Genomic DNA, 21,667 nt, shown 5'->3' with positions numbered 1-21,667 from the left:
AGTGTAAGCAAGATTTTCAGCCCTTGAGGGAGAGAGACTTCTATATGGCCAGCACTGAGCTTTCCCTCACTTGTTCGATGCATCCGACACTCTTTATCTTATGCTGCCTCTCCACTCTCTGCTTAGATTTCAGCTTCCTCTTACCTCTAAGGACTGGCTGAAAGAGCTGCCTGCCAAAGGATGTCAGCTCCTTTTATGTGTGAAAAGAAATGCCTTTAGGAGATTGCAGGAATGGAACGCAGATCTTCAGGATCTGAGCTCCATCTCTCCACCCCTCAGGAGATGCCAGCTCTCCTCTGTATGCAGAAGGGAAGCAGGTCCAGCAGGAGGGGTATGTTGTAGATCTCCAAAAGAGCTCCATCTGGCAGGACCCATGCAGGTGAGGTTAGCCCTATCTTTGTTAATCTTCCAGAAGGCCCTTAAAACATGGGTTCTCCATCAACCTCGGGTATCCCATGGGGAGCCATTAAGGTGGATATATAAGGTCAAGTCACATGGTTTTTGTGTTTTTTATTTTATTTATTTCATTGTTTTTAGATTGTTATGTAAATGTATGTTTTCATGAGGTGGCTATGTAATATGCTAAATAAATAAATGTTTAACAAATCTCAGTGCTAATATTATGATCACTACCCAAGCCTCATTCATTCCTCAGGTACCCAAAGTTCTTTAATTGCTGATGGTAGAATCAAACCTTATTATTATAATCAATTTAGCATCCTAATACTTATACAATATAAACTTTTAAATTTCTGCACAAGTATAGCAGTGCTTCTCCACTTCTGCTATTTTTTTTTTCAATCAGAAACTTTTGTTTAGCTCTGCATCTACACTGGCATTCAGAGGGAATAGTTTTGATTTATCATGGTTAACGCTGGTTTGGAAAATACTTTTCCTGCATTATTTTCCGGTTCTTACAAGTCATATAAAAAGTTCATTGCTAATCAGAGTTGAGTACTCTGATTAAAGCTTTATCATGAAACAAAAGATATATACTGGCATACTTTCAGCCTGGAATGTTCTTCGATTTTGAAAACATAATTAGTTTTTAACACAAAATGTAGGGCCATTCTTTTAGCATGTTCCTTATGAATTATAAAGTATTGTACATAACATTCTCACCAGTATATTTATTGGGGACTAAGCAAAAACAGCAAAATAGAAAGAATGAATTTGGGTTGTTTAAAGAACAAAGTGAAAAGTGTAATCTGATGGAAACAGCAATGTGTATTTATTTTCTTCAGTATATTTATTGAAAGTATTGCATAGAAGAAAGCCATCTTATCTTGTTCTGATTAGCTGCATTTACCTAGAGTTTTCTTTAAAAGGAAAAGTGTTTTTTTTTTTTTTACTGAATGTAGAAATTAAGTCATTGAGTTTCCCATCAAGTGACATTCATGAAAAGTATTCCAAACCCTGGAATAGATAACCAGAACAATCCTTTTTTTTATTTTACACGAAAATCAGGGTAGAGCGCTTAGTTGTCAGATAGTTGATGTGGAGGGAGAAAACTCCAGACTTCATCTGCAGCCTGCTCTGCAAGTTATGAGAATGCTCCTTGTTTTGGGCCTGATTTTCCCCCCTTTCAAATATGGTTAATTTAAGTTCAATTTTATGTAACAACTTTTGGGAAGAGTCTCATTTCACTTTTATTTAAAGGTAATGATGAAACAGATACAGCAGATGGTGATAAACCTAAAGAACATTCCAAGGATGATGATGACCAGATAGCCAAATACCGAGAACTTCTTCGGAGTATTCATGAAAAAGAAAAGAAGTGTCAAGACACTGATATGGAAATGGAAATCAAATGGGTTCCTGGTAGGTTGCTCTTTCCTTTTTTATAGCATTGGTTGACCATTTCTGATTTCTTCTCCCTGAATAGCTTAAGTTCCATCATTAAAGTATACACTGATTGCAGCAATCAAACTAATGACTAGTCAATAGCAAGTCAAATTATTCTACTTAAAAGTATTTAAATATTGATATATGGAGAGAGAACATGAGCACAAAAGATATTTCTGCAGATTTACATCTGTAGGTTTTTTGTTTTTTGCTTTGTTTTGGCCATAAGTTGAATTTGTCAGTTATAAGCTTGGTTCTAGCTGTCTATGAGTAGCAAAGAGAGAGTGTGACAGCTGTGCTGATTTTTTTTTTTTTTTTTAGGGATAGAAAGTCTTTCTTCCACCAGAAGGGTTGTGAAAGACAGCTGCAAGCTTTGTCTTATTAGAGTTTAGCAGCTGCAGAATGGTTATGCTCACAAATATAGTACTGTAGTTGTCTTTCTGAGAGTTGTCGCCATAGTAAATAGCAAAACAGGTGGTCCTCAACTTATAACAAGTCATTTAACAACCGTTCAATCTTATTGCAGCCTCGGAAAAAGTTACTTACAATCGGTCCTCCAAGTTACGACTATTGCTACCACCCCTGGTGTCCCATGATTGCGGTTTGGGCACTTGGCAATCGGATTCATGATAGTTGCAGCTTCTTGGAGCCACTTGGCCCAGACAGCATCTGACAAGCAAAATGAATTGGAGAAGCTAAGTTGGCTTAATGACCGTGTGATTCACTTTGCAACCAGAGTAAAAATGGTCGTAAAAGTGGATGGAGTTGCACTGAATGACTGCACTGCTTAGCGACCAAAATTCCGGTCCCACCCAATTATAAGTCAGGGATTACCTGTACAAGATCTGTGGAGAGTTGCTTTTGCATATGCAGAATCCTTATGCAGAAAGAGAAAAAAAAATAAGCTTGCTTTTTCTCGACACATTTTCATTTCTTCTGCTCTAAATCTCATGTCTGCCTTTTCACTTTAAGAAAAGATCTGTGTCCCATCTTGCTGTGAGATATTGTTGCTTAAGTGAAAGCTAAAAAATAATTAAGATGTGCCCCTCTCTATTGGTGGAAATGTTTCAAATTTTTTAAAGTAACAAAATTCTATAGACAGCTAGGGGGGAAAAAGTCTTTTCAGTTCATTATTTACAGTGCTTTAATTTTGTGACAGGTCTGTTGGAAAGTTTATTGTTCCAAAATTGCAAATGAACACGTAGGAATATAGCGTATGCTGCAACTTCTCACCATTTATTCTGTTTCCTCTAAACAGTTCTTCGACTTTGCACATTGTGGTTGCTTAGACAAATTGGGAAATGGTTTGGCAAGTGGCTTGTAAGACAATCTGATTTATGGCAGAAGTTCATTCCCTTTATGCTTCATATTACATCCAAGTTGCCTTCTTCCAAATGGAGCAGTTGATTTCATTCTCTGGAAAAACTCTTTCAAGTTTTTTAGGAACTGTATATGGAAAAATATGCTTCAATACCTAACCTTGCCCTTTTAAAATAACATTTTGAGGCTGCCATCAACATGTAAAACTCCATTTGTTTTTGTAGTTATCTCAGTGATCTGTTAATTTGCTAACCATAACTATTGTAGCTTTTCTTACAAAGAGCAGATAGGTTAGAACAGGCTGATTGCATTTTGGCATGCTATAATGGAGGGGGGAAAAGGGCTGATCCAAAATTATCTTAGCTTTTACTATAAATTGCACACTGCATCATGTTTCAAACACCTGATACGAAAGAGCTCTATTGCTGGGATTAAAAAACCAGTAGGACAGAAGTGTAGGTCTTTCCTCCTTTTGTCTCTTCAGATTAGCTTTAAAGAATCAACTTATTTTTCCAGAATATAGCTATTGCCGAGATCATTTTTGCAGAGTCCCATTACAGTTTTAAACAGTCATAGTTGTTGTTAAGCTAAGTCTGAGAAATGAAAGTCTGGATTGCTCAATGTCAGTTGCTTGTGCATCCACGTATATGCTGTTGCATTTCTGTTGTCAAACGAGGCTTATTAGTTATCCTGGCAGTCCTCCCCATTGCAAGTTATACTTTCTCAGTTCAGATATTGAGGTAAATAGTGATTTATATGAAATAAATCACTGTGCTGGAATACATGTGGAAAAAGAAAGAGCGCGCATAACAATTTCTATAAAAGACAACTTCTCAATTCAAATGAAAAAGGTAATTAGACTATTTCATATTTCAATGTAGCCATTTTATAATTATTTGTTGAAACTGGTTTCTTGCCTTTTTTTTAAACACATCGAAGCTTTGCATCCTGAATTTCCTCTTATTTGAGACGCTTTTTGTAACTAACCGTTCTCAGATGCCCTTCTGTAATCAAAGTAAAGCAGACATGTCAAACACAAGGCCCGGGGCCCGGATGCGGCCGCAAAGTGGTTTCATGTGGCCTGCGAAGCCATCCTGGAAACAGTGAAGGAACAGCCCCCTCTGCCTTGGCCCTGGCCCAAGCCAGCCAAGAGCCAATGTACAATTTTGTGGTGGTCATCTATGCTGAAATGCATTCAGTCTTAGCTCCATAAGCCCCCCCCCCCCGCTGCATGGCCTGAGAGGAACAGTGCGGCTCCCCCAGTGGACCATGCCTTGGCACTTGCCCCGGCCCCACCCCCTTCTGCCAGAGAGCCTCAGATCTATCCCACTCCTGCCCAGGCCTCCACAGGCACCCTTGACATGAACGATGTAGAGCTGGCCACACCCACCCAGTAGGCCACACCCACTCCATCCACGCCCACCCAGTAGGCCACACCTACCCTGGCCACACTCACCTGGCCCCCTGAGGGCAACCACAATGCTGATGTGGCCCTCAATGAAATTGAGTTTGACACCCTGGTGTAAAGGTATAACAAAGGTATAATTAATACATCATAGTATGATTATGGCCTGATTTCGGAGTAGGTTATTATTTTATTTTTTTTTTTTAAAAAAAACAACCCTCTGTACTCACATATGCATGTGACATCTGGTATCCTGCTTGGTCTTGGTAAGTTAATTAACCATGCAAGTATAAATCTAAAATATTGCAGTCTGTGAAGCAAAAATACATATCACCTAAAACAAGTTTAACAAATATAAATCTAAAATGATGAATAAGTGGTTATTCCCGTGACCAGTTATGCCTTGTTTTCATGGTCACTTCCTTAAATTATGCCTAGAAAATTGAAGGGTTTAAGGTAGAAGGTGAAACATTCATTTTCTGGGAAATCACTCAAAAAAAAAGATTATCATCTCCTCAACCATCTGAAACTTATTAGTAGTTTCTTAGGATAGTCCCAAGTGCAGGCCATTAGATCTGGCCTTAATAAAAACTCTATGAATGACATTTTCTAGATTTTAAACCGGGGGGGGGGGGAATGTAGCATTTTCTTCTGATGGAAATATTGTTCTTTTCCATGGGATTACCTGGATTCCTTTTGAATTCAGATGCAAGATAAGTACTTCACAAGAGAAGATTGATATTATCTAAAAAAAAATGATAGATTTTCATTTTCTCTGCTTCAGTCCTTCTTTAAATACATTTTTTGCTGTCTGTTTTCATGCCATTGTTACCAACAATATATAGATACCAAGACTGGAAAGAGGGTGACTATGTATACCGATTCCTATTTACATATTGGAAACCCCAATCTTTCTACAATCTATAGATTGGATAGGCAGGAAAATTGGGTGGAATCCAACAGAGTATGGCAAAGAATGGTTCAAAAGGACTAGTTTGTCTGGCTTGCTGAATAAGAACTGGGTTGAATCCAACTTAGTAAATGCCAGTCAGACCAATCAGAAGAAGCCACCACTGATGGTGGTTTTTGTTTTGTTTTGTTTTGTTGCTTTTTTTTTTTTTTTTTACTTCTTAGTGAAGCCACAGCTTCACATTCATGCAATATGCTCTCTCATTCAGATTTTAAAAAAAACTGGTTTGGTGTAAAGAGCTGCTGTCTGTGTTCTCTCATTGGTTACAGGTCTGAAAGAAAATGCTGAGGAAATGGTAAGAAACAAGCTAGAAGGCAAGGATAAACTGACTCCCTGGCAGCAATTTCTAGAAAAGAAGAAAGAGAAAAGGAAAATGAAGAAAAAGCAAAAGGTAATTTATGCCCCAAGTTAAATATTTTAAAGGTTTCTATCTTTGGAAAATCCTGAAGAACTTGTACTTATTCTAGTACACAGAAATCTTTTATCTGAGATCCTTATGCTAGGACTCATATCAGGTTAAGCTTATTGGGATTTTCAGGACATTTCCTACTGTGTAGCTGCATGCTGCAAGGCACACGTGGTTATTGGGTGCTAACTGTCTTTCATTTGTTTATCATTTATTTGTTAATATATGTATGTCTCACCTTCAGAGAAAAAAGAAAACCGTGGATGATTTCCAGCAAGAAAGAAAAAGAAATGCATAATAATAATTTCAGTTGACCAAAGTTAACAAAACTCAAATGTTTAGCTATATGTATACTGTTTTTTCTAAACCAGAGCTAAGTTTTATCTGTTGAGGGCTATATTCTTTCATGGAAAGCCTTTTGACAGTGTTAAAGCAAGCATAGGTTGAATCTACAGACCAACGTAGGTGGAAATAACCATCAGGGTACATTCTTGCTATGACAACTCTTTTTTTCTTTCAGTGACACTCTCCCCTTTCTGTTTTTGACGTTTCAGAGAAGAGACATTTTACACATTTCTTGTGTAAGAGATTTGAGGTTTGTCCAAGGGATGGAAGTTTTAGAGCTTGGAAATGAGTTTTCTTTGCTTGGAATTGAAAAGACAGTAGTGTGAGTGTGAGATGATCCTCTCTAATTAGAACTATCCATTAGTAGGGTGTTGCTCTGAGGAGCTGTGTTTTCCCCAATTGCCACTTGTCGTGCAGTGGGATGTTTGAGAATGCCTCCAAGTGACCTTAGTCAGGCCAGCTGATATGGAAAATTTTCCTCAATGAGCTCGTTGATATTTCTAAGGAATTTTTATCTGCTAGAAAGTTAATTTGAAGCCGCACAATTTTCTTGTTACTTGCACTGCAATTAACGAGAGTATGAGAGCAGGCAAATGATTGATCATCAAGAAATCAAAACTGTGTTTTTCTTTTGCCTTTGGTAGCCTTGTAAATGAAAGATACGTTATGATTAAAAGAAAAATAAATGCATTATGTCTTCAGACACATCTCCTTGATACTATGTCCTTGATAAGTTCTCCATCACTAAAGGGAATGTTCATTAGTGTTGTTGAAAAACCATCTTGAACTGCCAAGATCTGAATAAAAATGATGTCTTTTTTAAAAAATCTTAAACAATGAATAGATTTTTGTTTTCTTTTTAACACCGGAAAGCTTTTCAAAGAAATACATACTTTGGAGTTCTACTAGCAAACTGGTGTCAGAGTCTCCAAGATTAAGTTTTCTCATGGAGAAATCAGAAGTAGAAATTCCAGTCATCTCTTTATTTTAAGGTTAACCTTCTACTCTGAGGATGTGTTAATTCCAATCTGGATTTCTTTCTTCAGAATGTGTCAGCCAAAAAAAATTGTATTCTATAAATTGAGTTTCAGAGTGTACTTTATTTTGGAAAAATTGATCAAGCAACTTTATAGCAACATTAGATAACTGTCTGTTTAAAGATACAATGCTTGAATTTGTGTTTATGATTATTATGATTTTGAGTTATTTGTATAATCTCTGTAATTAAGAAAGTGGGCTACACATTATCTTACGAAACATGTAGACGGGTCAGTGTCTCATATCAGACAGTTATGCCAGGGTAAACATCTCAGACATACCATAAAATGCATGTCTTTATGAGCGAGAAAAGCATGTTCTGTCCATATATACAGTCAGATTCTGCCCAATCCCACCCTTTCAACTGAAGAAATGTATAATCCTTTTAGATCAAAGAGAAAAGTTGAGTAATGGGGCCAGGAAAAAAGAGAAAACTAACTCTGTTCTTTTGAGCCCCTGATTAAAGGTTGGAATCTACAGGAAGCTCAAAAAGTCAAAGAAGAAAGCCAGAGAAGGATTTTTACTTCAGAAATCCATTTATCTCTAAGGAATAAATAAAGTCTAGCCGGAAAATTGCATAAGAATTTTGATTTTTTACTTTCATATGTGGTATTAGTTAAGCCTTCTAATTTCTTATGTTTGTTTCTCTATATAAATATGTAATTCTGTGCAACCTCAGTCATATATTTCTACCCCATGCTGTGTATCAGATTAGTTCCATCTTATGGTCAGAATATGGTGTATGTTTTTGTAAATTTCTTAAAGGTAAATGGGGTTTCATGTGCCATGTCTTTTCTTGTTAAAGTTTGATTTTGTTTATCTTTTGTAAGAGTGATCTGTATCCCAAAGGAGGGCTGCGAAACACCTAGTCTCACACCTTTATGCTATCTATGTAAGCTCACCCCTCCCTATCATTTTTATATTTTAATAGTCTATGTCTCACAGATACACCAGGTGAGTGGTTTCCTAGAAAATAGTTAGAGCAGGAACTACCAAGCTGTTACAGCAAGGTATGAGTGGAATCAGATTCTGAAGATGCAGAATGCTTCTGGGAGAGAGGCTTGAGGCCTCTAGCCTTCCATCCTATCACAGATTCATGCTGCTATGTATTTTTAAGAGCTATTTATTGACTTCTTCATATTAATAACCTATTCTTCCTCCAGTGAAGCTCTCGACCTTGTAAATGGGTCTGTCATTTTATCTTCATAGCAACTCTGAGAGTGACTAAAATAAGAAATAGCGACTTGTTCACAGCCATTTAATAAACGTTAAGTCAAATGTTTCTTTAATCTAAATTTCTCCTATAGTCATTACATTCCTCCACCTGATCATGTTGTGATTATCTCAGCATAATCTCAACTTAAGCACTGTTTCTAAATACCCTTTTATCCTATCTTGCCCATCTTTCTTCAAGACACCTGTAGCTGAAATGATTCCTAGCTTTAGAAAACATTTCCCCCCTTTTTCCATTCCATTCCATGAGCCGTGGTGGTGCAGTGGTTAGAATGGAGTACTGCAGGCTACTTCGGCTGACTGCCGGCTGACTGCAGTTCGGCAGTTCGATTCTCACCGGCTCAAGGTTAATACAGCCTTCCATCCTTCTGAGGTCAATAAAATCAGGACCCAGATTGCTGGGGGCAATATGCTGATTCTGTAAACCGCTTAAAGAGGGCTGGTAAAGCACTGTGAAATAGTATAAAAGTCTAAGTGCTATTACTGGTGTTATTCCATTCTGTTCCATTCCATGGCATATTCATTCTGAGAAGGAGCTGTGATATGAATAAATAGTAGTCTAAAAAAGAAAATATTCCTACAAATATCCCGGTGTCTTGTTTACCGCAGTTTTCATTCACTAGAATATAGGGAATGGATTTGAATATTGTAGATTCTCCTACCATTCTTTTTTTTTTTTATTGAAAGTTTTTTAAATTTTACAAAACAAATCCCCTCCCCAACCCCCCCCCCACCCTCCCATACCCTCCCCCACCTCCCCAAACCTCCCAACCCCTCCCCCAACCTTCCCAGAGCTGAGTACAGGCTTAATTAAATTTTTTCAGAAAAAGAAAAGAAAAACTTAAAATACATATAAATCCTAAACAAATCTAAATACATTAAATTAAATAGGTTATCTTCTCTAAAAAATAATAATTGCAATCATTAAACACATTATAATATACTCTAAACATTTTCTAGTATCATACTTATATTATTATCCATCATTCTGTATAAACTCCCTCCAAAACACAAATTTAAACATTACTTTCTTTGAATATCTATACCTACAATATAAAATCTAATCTCTCCCTCTTTCTTTATCCTAGAACACAAAAATAAACATATAAACCTTCATTATACCATTAAAACTAAATACTCTTTGAATACTTAAACTAAATACTTAAACTTAAACTTCTTATCTAAGATTTTCATTCAATCTCCATAATCTTCTCTCCTATCAAAAAAAAAACTTAAAAGACATATAAATCCTAAACAAATCTAGGTACATTTAATTAAACAAGTTATCTTCTCTAATAATAATAATAATAATAATAAAAAACCCCAATCATTAAACACATTATAATATACTCTGAACCTTTTCATATCATACTTATGTTATTATCCATCATTCTTTATAAACTCCCTCCAAAACACAAATTTGAACATTACTTAAAACATTAAAATTCCCTTATACACATTTAAATCTTTACCAATAACAAATTCCATCCACAATAAACACATTCCTTATCAGTCTCTCTTGTCCATAAACCATTAAAATTCCCTTATACACATTTAAATCTTTACCAATAACAAATTCCATCCACAATAAACACATTCCTTATCAGTCTCTCTTGTCCATAAACCTCAAAAGAAGTGCTTTGAAAACTGCCCTTAAAGCTAACTCCAAAAAGTTTGTAAATCTTGCTTCTCCCACAGACTCAGTACTCTTTTGAATACTTAAACTAAGTACTTAAACTTAAACTTCTTATCTAGAATTTTCATTCGATCTCCATCCTTGTCAGTCTCTCTTATCCATAAATCTCGAAAGAAGTGCTTTGAAATCTGCCCTTAAAGGTAGCTCCAAAAAGTTTATAAATCCTGCTTCTCCCGCAGACTCAGGAGCCAATACTTGTGAGGCTTCCTTAAACTCCTTCTTCTGTTGCTCTTTTTCTTTACAATTATATGTTGCACGAGTTGTCCTCTGCTCCTTCATCTCGACTTGTTGAGGCCCCTCAAACTGAGATTTCCCATTTTTCATTAATATAGGCTCTTCAGACTGCAATTCTACCCTTAAAGGTTGCTCCAAAAAATTTATAAATCCTACTTCTCCCGCAGATTCAGAAACCAATAGTTGTGAGGCTTCCTTAACCTTCTTCTGTTGCTCCTTTTCTTTACAGTTATATGTTGCACAGGTTATCCTCTGCTCCTCCATCTCAACTTGTTGAGGCCCCTCAAACTGAGGTTTCCCAATTTTCATAAGTATAGGCTCTTCAGACTGCAATTCTACCTTCTTTTCTTCCAAAGCTTTAAACTTAATAGATGGCGATGAACATACCCCCAGGACCGAAGTATAAAAGTCTTTTGCTTGAGAAACAGTATTAAGTCTATAACATATCCCCAGGTAATTCACTACCATTCCAATCGGAACATCCCATCTGAACAAGATTTGTCTCTTTTTAAGTTCATCTGCTAAAAAAGCAAACTCCTTTCTTCTTCTTAAAATTTTAGATGGGATCTCCTTTAGAATTATAACATCTTGTGAAGCAATTTGAAATCTCTTCTTATAAAAAGCTTGTATAATTTCGTTGCGCAGGGATCTTTTCCCAAAGTAAATTACCACATCTCTTGGCAAATTCTTTTGCACTGCCACCACAGAGTTAACTCTAAATAATTTTTCAATTTCACTAAGTATTTCCTCTTTTTCTTTATTCAAAATCACAGCAAAGTCCTTTGCAACCATCTCTCTCAGATCTCCTTGCACAGACTCTCCCAAACCTTGGATTCTTAAGGCATATTCCATTTGTCTATATTGAAGCATAAGAATCTCATTTTCCATTTCTTTTTCCATTCTTTCAAATTTTCCCTCCATCAATTTCACTTTTTCTGCTACCTCTTCTACACGAGAGTTCAGCTTTTCAAGAACAGAGGCAACTCCTTTTAGAGCCAAAACTATCTCTTGCCTCAAAATCTTATTATTTTCCTCTAAAATCTCTTTCATTTCTGCCCTAATTTGAGATATAACATTTCCCATCATATCTTGCAAATCCTTCACAATTATTGGCTGTACCAAGGAAGAGGGTGAAGCTATTGATTTAGGTTGTTGCACTGATGATAACACCGAAGAAGAAACCACCTTAGGAGCTGTAGGAATTACTGGACGCTTTGGAGCCATCTTAAAAAAAATCTCTACTCCTTCTTAAAAATTACAAAAATTAAGCAAAAGAAAAAGAGAGATTAAGTCCAAAAAAATTCAAAAAATCCTTCAAAAGGAGATCATTATAACAAAAAAATACTGAACGCTTTGGAGCCATCTTAAACAAATCTTTACTCCTTCTTAAAAGTTACAAAAATTAAACAAAAGAAAAAGAGAGATTAACTCCAAAAAATCAAAAAATCCTTCAAAAAGAGATCATTATAATAAAAAGAAAGGAGTTAAAAAAAGAAAAGGGAAGAAGAAGAAAATAATTAAATAGAAAAAATCCATTCCATTTTTTTAAAAGTACAAAAAGCAAAACAAAGAAGTTAAACAAAAATAATAATGCTTCTAAAATCCAAACCCAACATCAAAATCAAATCCACATTCCGTTCCAATCATTAAAAAAAAGGAAAAGGATAAAAAAAACACCAAAAAGCCTACCAATCGCCATTCTACCTTCCCAAAGGGAAAAAAAAAACCCGAAAGGCTTGCCGATCGCCATTTTACTTTCCCTTTCAACAAAAGGAAAAAAAAATAAAAAGAGGGAATATAAAAGTAAAAGTAAAGCTTTAAACTTAAAATCCAAATAAAATCAAAGAAAGCAAAAGCTAAATCCTCTACTCAGCTCTGTCCGCCTCTAAAAAAAACTCATCAGATCACTTTAATCGCAGAGGTGGTTGCAGCGGCTTGTTTTGTCCCTAGGGACAAAAGCAGCTGGGAAGCGGAGACAGTCTGAACTCCGTGGGAGCACTCCTCTCACCCCCCCAAAAAAGCCTTGGGGGTGCATGAGAGTGGCTCTACCACTATTCAGACAACCCTCTTCCCCCCCCTTTGCCCGGGAGGGGGATTTTGAACCGCTGAACAGCTGATGGCCGCTGTTCATAGCGATTCAAACACTTACCCAGGAGGACAGCTACAAAGTAGCCGCCATCGCGCGCGCAGATCCACCGGAAGTCCAGATTCTCCTACCATTCTTGACTAAAGAGCTTGTGAGGCATCAAAATTTAGGACAAAACAAGAATCCAACAATAAATCCATGTCATTCACAAACAAGAGCCTTTTAAGCAAGGTGCATGTCCTTGATTGATTTTTAGATGAATTCATAGCATAAGTTCTGTTTTTCCCCAGCTCTGCAAGTCTCCTGTAAGCCAGTCTATTTCGCAAGTTTCACAGTGACTCACCAAAATGGCATGAAAATAACTTATTTTGTTGCATGAAGCCCAACTGACGCCTAGTTTAATAGTTAATAAAGATAGGCAATGTGATTCCCTTTCAATGTTTTTGACCAATTCTTGTGAACTCCCGTGTGGTCAGTTGTAAAGTATTATAGCACTAAGAGGTTTGCAAGGCATCCAATTCATAGACTCAGACAAGACTAGAGAAATCCGGGATTATGTTTTATGCAGATATGAAGTTTATTTCATGGTGTTCAGCTGCTTCAAACTTGTCTTTCTGAATTATTATGAACATTGAACAAGACAAAGAGTTTAAACATAATAAAAATATGTATCCCTGCAAAGTATCTTGGTATTTTCAGAACTTCAGGATTATCCTTAGGGTTTATAGCCCAAGGAACATTGGCAAATTTGACCGATGCAACTTTTTGATCCTTGAAAATTATTGAGTTACCAACATTTCTAGTAAAAATGAACAAAATGGATTACACATTCTCCACTAACAAAAATGGTTGTATTCACTTTTTTGTATTGCTTCATATTAATCAGCACCTGGCTTAGAAGTGTTTGAATTTTATTCAGTTTTTTGTAGAGCAATCCTGCATCATTTTGTGCTAGCAATTCAATTTTTCATTATATATTTCCTTATAAAATACTTAAGTTGTCCTTAGGAAGTCTATATAGATGCCTATGGTCCTTGGTTGTGTTAATTTCAGCAAAACAATTGTTTGAAATCACTTTCCTCCTCTATGAAGGTTTTGTACCTTGGGATTACTTTTGAATAACTTTATGCTTGATGTATTTAATCATATTACTAGTATTTAATACTGAAAATATAGTGTATTTTGTTTCAGGCTGATGCCGTTAAGGAAATGCTGACTGAAGATGAATGCCCATCTGATGTTGATTTGAATGATCCATATTTTGCTGAGGAACTTGGAAGACCAGGTTAGATGTCAGTTTTGCTATCCCATATTATTAAAGATGACACGCTACATATCAAATGTTTTATCCAAGAAGCTGTGACAAAAGCAGTCACTCAGTGCTTCTTTGGCAGCGTTGTACTTTTTATATGTGTTAAAAAAAGCTGTTTAATCATTCTTTGCTAATTAAAAATAGGAATGAGAGCAGAAAAACAAATGGATCATTTTTGCAACGAATGCGGAACAGATTTCTCTGATTTTGTCTGTTGCTACTATTGCCATTGGTTTATTTGAAATTGCTGGAAAGGGATGGAATTAGTAAATCATATCAAATGAGGATAGAAAAAAATGCAAGTGAAATATGATTAGATTCCAAAAATGCTTTATAGTACATAGGGCAAATTCAGGACTTAGCTGCCAAACAATGCTCAAGCTCTGTTGATGAAAATGTTAATAGAATTTATAAGGTGTAGCCAGCAGGGTTCCTTAATCTTCAGAGATGATATCCTTGCATTTTATGCTGTGGAAGCTGCTTTGACTGACTCCTGATTTCAAAAGTAATTTGCCTTGTCAGGAAATTGCTTCTGTATAAAACAACGCCAAGACAAGTACATTACAGACCTTGTGCAGCACTCTATAAATTGTGCTTTTAATGTTTTTAATTATTGAAACCTACGAATTAAGCAGTATAGGTAGATTCTTTGGTTTTTTTGCTTGCTTATTTGTAGCCCCAAATGCACAATGGTTAGGATACAACAATATCAGAACAAGAGTAGGGTGTGTGCATGAAAGTGCTTGCATGTATATATTTATGGGTCTATGCATCAACAATAGAAATCTAATATATTACAGGTACTATTCAATTAAAATAATCTAAAATTGAAATGCCCAGTGGAACAATACTAATTTGACTGGTTTTTGAAACATCTTTAGAGTTTATTTTTTTATTATTATTTATTATTTCCTCCAAGGAAATAATCTTCCATGAAATTGGGCCTACCACTGAGAAGGTCTCTTTCCTGCCCCACATCTGGTGAAACAGAGGTACCTATAACAGAGCCTTTTTAAATGATCAAACTAGGTGGGGCAGATTTGATTTTTGAAGCTGTTGCTTGATGAATACCGGTGTATACATGGTGTGTAGTTCAAAGGACTTTAAAAGTGATAACCGGTAGTTTGAATTGGGACTATGGGCAACCATTGATTTCAGAACAAATAGGCTTATAAACCAGAGCTTATAGAAACTAAAGAGGAAAGAAAAGAATCAGATTGTTTTGTATAGTTAATATATTCAGCTTTCTAGCATACCCCCCCCCCCAAAAATAAAACCCTCTGCAAAATGATGAATTTATTATTTTTTAGCCTTGGAAACCAAGTCTCTATATATTGGTAGACACAAAGCATTGTGGTTTGCTGTTTTCAAAAGGTTTTCATATAGCTTTGATACAAGAACAAGCGTCTTGAATGAATTACTTACAGATATTTCCTATGTGCTTGCCAAGGGAGAAAGGAAGAAAAAACAGCTTTTACATAATGTTTACTGCACACGATGTTACATTTGCTTATTTTACTTCCTGAAACATGGTTTGAGATTTTTTTTCTTATGTCTAGCATGTAATCTCCTCATTTTCTTTCTCTCTTTTCAAAAGACTTTGCACCATTGTGAAATCTATATTTCTTTCCCCCCCCCCGCCCCCAAAAATCTCAGAAATAAAAAAGTCCTATTGGGATAAATGTTACTCATTTAAAATACTTTAGGCCACCCTTTATAGCAGGAGTCTTTTGTCCTGAGGAAAATAATCTCTGACTAAGCTTTTCTCCCATGAAGATGATTCACTTTCTTATTTTTCACAGTTAAATTTTATTATGTTTTTAAAGCCTGAAATTTCAGAAGGTTTTCTATTATCTCAGGAGACCATTATTTACGTGTGTTTTAATACTTATATTTATTTCTGCTTAGGTTTGAATAAAACATTAAAGAAGGGAGAGGTTGTTAAAGAAAAAGAAGATGATGCTGAAAAGCAGAAGGTAGGAGTCACTTTAAAGAAATACTAATGTTAGATATAGGAATGAGTACTTTTAATAGTACTTGTACTGCCTGGGATAAAAAGAACCTGCCTTTTGTTCATGAGATACCATTACCTCAGATAATGAAGACAAACAATTACATCCTTAAGGCTGAAAACTGATGTGAGACTATCTACACTCTTTGAGACATACAATCACTTTCAGGAATTAACCAAAATGTTCCTTTTATGATTGCTTTTTCCCCCCCAAAAAAAATGGTACTTTCATCCTTGTCCCAGCTTAGAAATGTGTCTCATGTGGGTCTTTCCATCTGGTAGTAACAAGACTGTTACAAACATTGGCTTTAGCTGTGCTAAGGGGTTAGCTGTTCTTTCTTTTCACTGAAGCCTTACTTCTGGAGAATGCCAGTGACGAGGAAAGCTGAGCAAGCAAGCCTAAATAAAGAATATCAGTGTCCAAACATGATGTGTTTTCATTTTCACTATTGCCATTTTGGTCCCTCAGCAGAGGAAGGATCAAATGAAAAGGGATGGTTGGGGAGAGGAGCTGCTTAAAATCCCTTAAGAGAGAAATCGGGGACTCTTCTGTCTTTCTTGCTATCCCAATCCTTGCTAAATAGTAGGAGAGAGGAGCAAATGTCAAGACACGAACATCGCTTTTTAAAATCAAACTGGGTTAATTGCAAACGTTCTCTGAGAAAAATCAGTATGTAAGCTACTTGTAAATACCACAATTCATATTACTTTGCCAGTGCATTTATTAGTTGGCTTTGTATTGATATAATGATGAACTGCATGTCATCTTCAGACGGTTAATATACATTAATATCACCCAATATGCTGATGTTGCATGAAACCAGAACGACCCCCTAATTAAAATGACTATTAATGGAAATTAGTGGCTGGGAAAACCTAATAACAAAAATAGAATTTATTTCTTATTCCTTAAAAAAAGAAACGAGATGGAAGTCTCATTGGAAGAATGGATGTCACTTTGTGAAATGATTCTCCTGTATTAGCCAGTGTGGCAAGATAATTATAGGATGACTTTCTCAGAAACTCAGCTTTCTTCCTTCTCTTTTCTGAAACGTCTGTACTTACAAGATGTTCCAAGCATTTGCCATGTAGTCTGAATCAGTTTAAATATCACCAACATCCATATGAAAGGCAGTGGAAAATATTTCCTCGGGGACATTCCACATAATGTCATGATATTGCATATGTTTGGAACAATACATGGCAGCTTTGAAATGTCTGCTATTTGTGATCGTGTTTTAGCAGTTGCCAGATGTTGACTGTCATGTTAAGGTACTGGTGAAATCTGAAAACTTCTAGTGATTTGAAGAAAAACTCCGTATTGTGTTTCTGCAGCACTGTGGAACTAGTTTGCTATTGTCCTTTTTCCAGAGTGTTTTTTTTTTCCCCAGTGAAGCTTGCAATCCTAATGTTTCCTGGTGGCCTCCCATTTAAACAATAATAAAACCATGATTAATTGTTCAGGACCAGGCAAGGTTTGCTAGATTCTTTTTGTATGCCAATTAGAATATAGTAGTGTGACATGCATTTTGTCTTTTTTTTTACGCTTCAAAAAGATGATTATATGAAACTGGAACATTTTGACTTGGAAATATTTTGAACATATCTAATAAACATATTTATATCTACCATGTGTAAAATGCAAATGCTTGATTTGTAGATATATAGATATGCCAAAAAGTATGCCTTTCTCAAATTGCTAAAAAGATTAGCTGCTTGTTTTTCCTATTAATTCGTAGAAAATAATAAGACCTTGCTTATTGACTGATAGAAGGAAATTAGCCTGTGGAAAAATAGATGGTTTCAACTGCTAGAATTTCCATAATAAGATTGTTTCCAAGAATTCTTCCACATCTCTGGCAAATATTCAGGTTGGGAATGGTTTCTTCAGAGCAGGAGCTTATATCCCACTGATGCAACTAAAATATTGTGTTCAAATAAGCACAAGTACCCACAGTCTACTTGCATGCTCCGCCATATTGGAATATATCTGGAGAACATGACACCAACTATGTTAAAACTTCAAGCAGTCTTGGAATATGTTGTTAAGAGATTCTTATTGTGATTGATATTTGAATTAGATTTTGCTTGGAAGTTTAAGACACGTTACATTTTTCAAAGGAAAGACGGGTTAAAAGCATAACAAATAAACCACAGAGATTAGAATTCTTAATCTGGTCTTATTGCAGTGAGGGTGATGCTTTTAATTGTTTTTTCTTTCCCTTTTATAATAAAGTGCTCTTATCCTTGCTAATAACAATGTTTTGTAAATACATCAGCTATTATGGTTGTCCCAGTCCTGCATTAGCAGCTCAGTCTTTGACTGAGACATAGAAACATCTGGAATCTTTATTACTTGAAGTGTGATACAAACAGGGCCTCTCTGTTCTGATCGTTATAGGCTGAAATGGCTTTGTTGATGATGGAGGATGATGATGAGGAGGAAAAGTGTCACTTCAATTATGACAAGATTGTAGAACAGCAGAACTTGAGCAAAAGGAAAAAGAAGTTGCTAATGAAGAAGAAGGAACTGCTGACAGATAGCTTCCAGGTAACAGAATGGGCTTCCCTTTTCTGAAATGTAGTAAGCACATGGATCATTTTGACTTAATATATACTACTAAACACATGGCTATTAACCTGAAAATATATTTTACTATTACCATTCCCATTGTTTTGATATTGCCCTATATCACTTAACCCCTAAGTAATCTTTTACTCCTGAAATTTTAGTTAGTCATAATGGGAATGAAAGCTACATATTCTTCCTTTGCCCTTGTCTTTTCATGAATATGTAGAATGTAGGTAAGTGGAACAGAAGGAGGCTAATGATAATGAAGATATATCCCACCCCTTTTATACTCAAGGTAGTGAACACACCTAAGACTCCTTCCTCCTATTTTCCGCACCGCCATCCTGTGAACTGGATCCAAAGTCACCCAGCTGGCTTCCATGCCTCAGGGAGGTCTAGAACTCACAGTCTCGTGATTTCTAGGCCTACCCTAAACTGCTTCTCTGCTACTACATTAAACCGGCTGTCTACAACAGCATATAAAGAATTGATCTAACCTTTGCAGTTCATGCGAAAGGTTGTTCAGTAGCAGGCCTAGTAAAAGAAATTCTATCACTTTTAATTGGTAACATACAGATTTGTAATTATGAAAAACAAATCCAAGCTTGATATTTTTTTTCCACTTTTATTCTTGTTCTCATCCACTTTGATTTTGTCAATCTATATATATAACCACAGAAAACTTTACATGAAAAAGTCTTTTTTTTTAAATGCCTGTATGCCTTTTCCTGTAATTTTTCCTTCTGATGATACCTTATTTCCATAGTAGCAGTCATTGCATAATACCTTGCATTTTCTACCTGAAGATGTATTCTTGAAAAATAGTTTCATTACGCATTTGAGGTTCTCACATAAGTAGTTTCCAAGAATATTTCACGGACAATAAATCTGTTGGCTTATACATGTCATCTGTGGTTGAAGTCTCTATACTGTTCCCATCTTGGCAAAAGGAATATGTCTTTATAAAAAAATTATAGAAATTGAAGCATAGAATCACAATTCTTTTGCATTCTTTTAGGAAGGTGCTTAATGCAGTTGTGAATAATTCTGCTGGTATGGAAAAAAAAATAGGGATGGTATATAGAATGAATTCTAAAGTTTATGGAACATGGCTTCCCTGCCAATTCCTGGACCATTTCAGATCAGCTCTTGGTCTATGGAATAGGCCTAGGGCAGGGGTAGGCAACCTTGGCTCTTTTATGACTCGTGGACTTCAACTCCCAGAATTCCTGAGCCAGCATAGCCCCTGGCCTAAAGGAATACAGATTGATTGAAAAAGCTGCTCTTCATATGTTTTCAGAGGAGCAACATGGGCTTGGTTTCTATATTGTTCTTGTATTAAGAAGACCCAGAAGAAATAGTAAGAAGGTAAAAAGAATGCATAGGTAGTCCTCAACTTATGACCTCAATTGGGACTAGAATTTTGGACATAAGTCATGACAGACATACATTGAGGCACCCACATGACCAGAAACAACTTTAATTATTGTTTTTATAGTGGTCATTAAATGAATCATGTGGTCATAAGTATGAAATCATTCTCCCAAATAGGCAGGTTTTTTGCCAGAAACTGGTAAAAAAAATAAACCGCAGACATGTGACCATGGGACACTGCAACCAGTTGTAAATGTGAGATGGTTGCCAAGGGCCAAAATCCGGTCATGTGACTGCAGGGAGATATTTGATGAATGATATTTTCATGTGGAGAAGACATGGTTGAACATGTTTAGCACATTGTGAGATATATGGTCTCTTGGCAAATTCATCATCTGTGTATTTAACATGCCTGAGAATTGCTCTCTGAGTCCAAAGGTCATTGTATGTCCTCTTAAGCCAGTGGTTCTCAACCTTTTTAATGCCGCAACCCCCAACCGGTCGTAAGTCGAGGACTACTCAACTGGTGCAGCACCGTTTGCAGAATGGGACTTTTGGCAGGCTCAGCAGGGCAGAGACAGCCTGGACAATTCCTATTGGCTTTTGAAAGCCAATAGAATTAGACTCTATTCAAGAGAGTCTATTCTATTGGCTTTCAAAATCCAATAGAGTAAAGGGGAGTAGCACAGCTAAGGAAAAGGGGGAAAAAATGGCAGACTGCGTTGTTTGGCGACCCCCGTGAAATGGTCGTTCGACCCCAAATGGGGTCCCAACCCAAAGGTTGAGAACCACTGTCTTAAGCAATATCTTTCTTGCATGCTGCACTTAACACTTTTCTCATTTTTCTTTTGGCAAGTAAAATTTCCTTTATTACTGTTCCCAGGTAAATGTTGATGATGCCAGATTTCAAGCCATGTATACTTCCCATTTGTATAATCTGGATCCTTCCGATCCAAACTTTAAGAAAACAAAAGCAGTGCAAAAGATTTTAGAGGAGAAAGCTCGCCGAAGGGATCAAAGGTCAACTGAGGTAAAAGTAGAGCGGGACATTATGGCAGAGAAGAAAACTGTTGCCAGAAAATCTCTAGATCCTGCATTGTCGATGCTAGTCAAATCTGTCAAGAATAAAACAGAACAGTTTCAGGCAAGGAAGAAACAGAAAATTAAGTAACTTAACTGAAGAGTTTGAAGATGGACTTTCAAAGAAGACACAATTTATTTTAGGCTAAAAAAAAAAAAACACTGGGTCCTTGAACCTTTCTTCACCTTTTGTTCCAATTCCAGTTCAATGCTTATAAAAATCTTGCCATAGGAATTGCAAATGAAGCTATCCTAAAAAGCAAATAGAACTTATTTTAATTATATTAAAAAATGAGATTGCTTTCTTTCATAATACGATGTGGAATTGGTTCTTGAACATTTTTAAATGGGGCAAATATTTGGATATTTGTAATCATATTAATAAAGTGGATTAAATAGAAAGCATGTGACTGTTATTACTGTGACTAGCATTGAATAAGAACAGTGCTTAAAGTTGCAGGATACTTTTTAAAATTCAATTCTCAAACATTTTCAAAGATTTATTGCACTATCAAAGATTGTCATAGTTTTTGTAATGTTACATTAGTTCTTTGATTCACACACAAAAATTGAAATTAAGAATCTGATAAGCTATGTACATTTCCAAATTGCTGTACAATTCAGAGTTCTGGTTAATCATTAATACACAGATTATTTCTTCAGAATATCTTCTGCTATAATTTTACAGGACATGGTAAATGGCTGACAATGCAAACAGGAATCAGTGTTCTCCCAGATTT

The 21,667-nt window shown here is 36.0% G+C and overlaps 1 protein-coding gene across 3 annotated transcripts in view; it reads left to right on the top strand.

Annotated features, from left to right (window-relative positions):
• ESF1 (ESF1 nucleolar pre-rRNA processing protein homolog) overlaps nucleotides 1-21,329 on the top strand; it is a 51,670-nt gene extending 30,341 nt beyond the window's left edge. For all 3 annotated transcript variants that reach the window (XM_039320468.1, XM_039320470.1, XM_039320469.1), the window contains exons 9-14: nucleotides 1,660-1,821; nucleotides 5,810-5,931; nucleotides 13,770-13,863; nucleotides 15,799-15,866; nucleotides 18,303-18,452; nucleotides 20,731-21,329. In XM_039320468.1, the coding sequence (XP_039176402.1) occupies nucleotides 1,660-1,821; nucleotides 5,810-5,931; nucleotides 13,770-13,863; nucleotides 15,799-15,866; nucleotides 18,303-18,452; nucleotides 20,731-21,018 (884 nt within the window). In that variant the 3' untranslated portion in view covers nucleotides 21,019-21,329. The remainder of the gene's footprint in view (nucleotides 1-1,659; nucleotides 1,822-5,809; nucleotides 5,932-13,769; nucleotides 13,864-15,798; nucleotides 15,867-18,302; nucleotides 18,453-20,730) is intronic.
• Nucleotides 21,330-21,667: the final 338 nt, after the last annotated feature.

The sequence above is a fragment of the Crotalus tigris genome, unplaced genomic scaffold, assembly GCF_016545835.1.
Source record: "Crotalus tigris isolate CLP2741 ecotype Arizona unplaced genomic scaffold, ASM1654583v1 scf7180000023639.2272817, whole genome shotgun sequence".
NCBI classification, from domain to species: Eukaryota; Metazoa; Chordata; class Lepidosauria; order Squamata; family Viperidae; genus Crotalus; species Crotalus tigris.
Note: the sequence above shows the minus strand (reverse complement) of the source record. Positions and strands in the feature narration are given on the sequence as shown.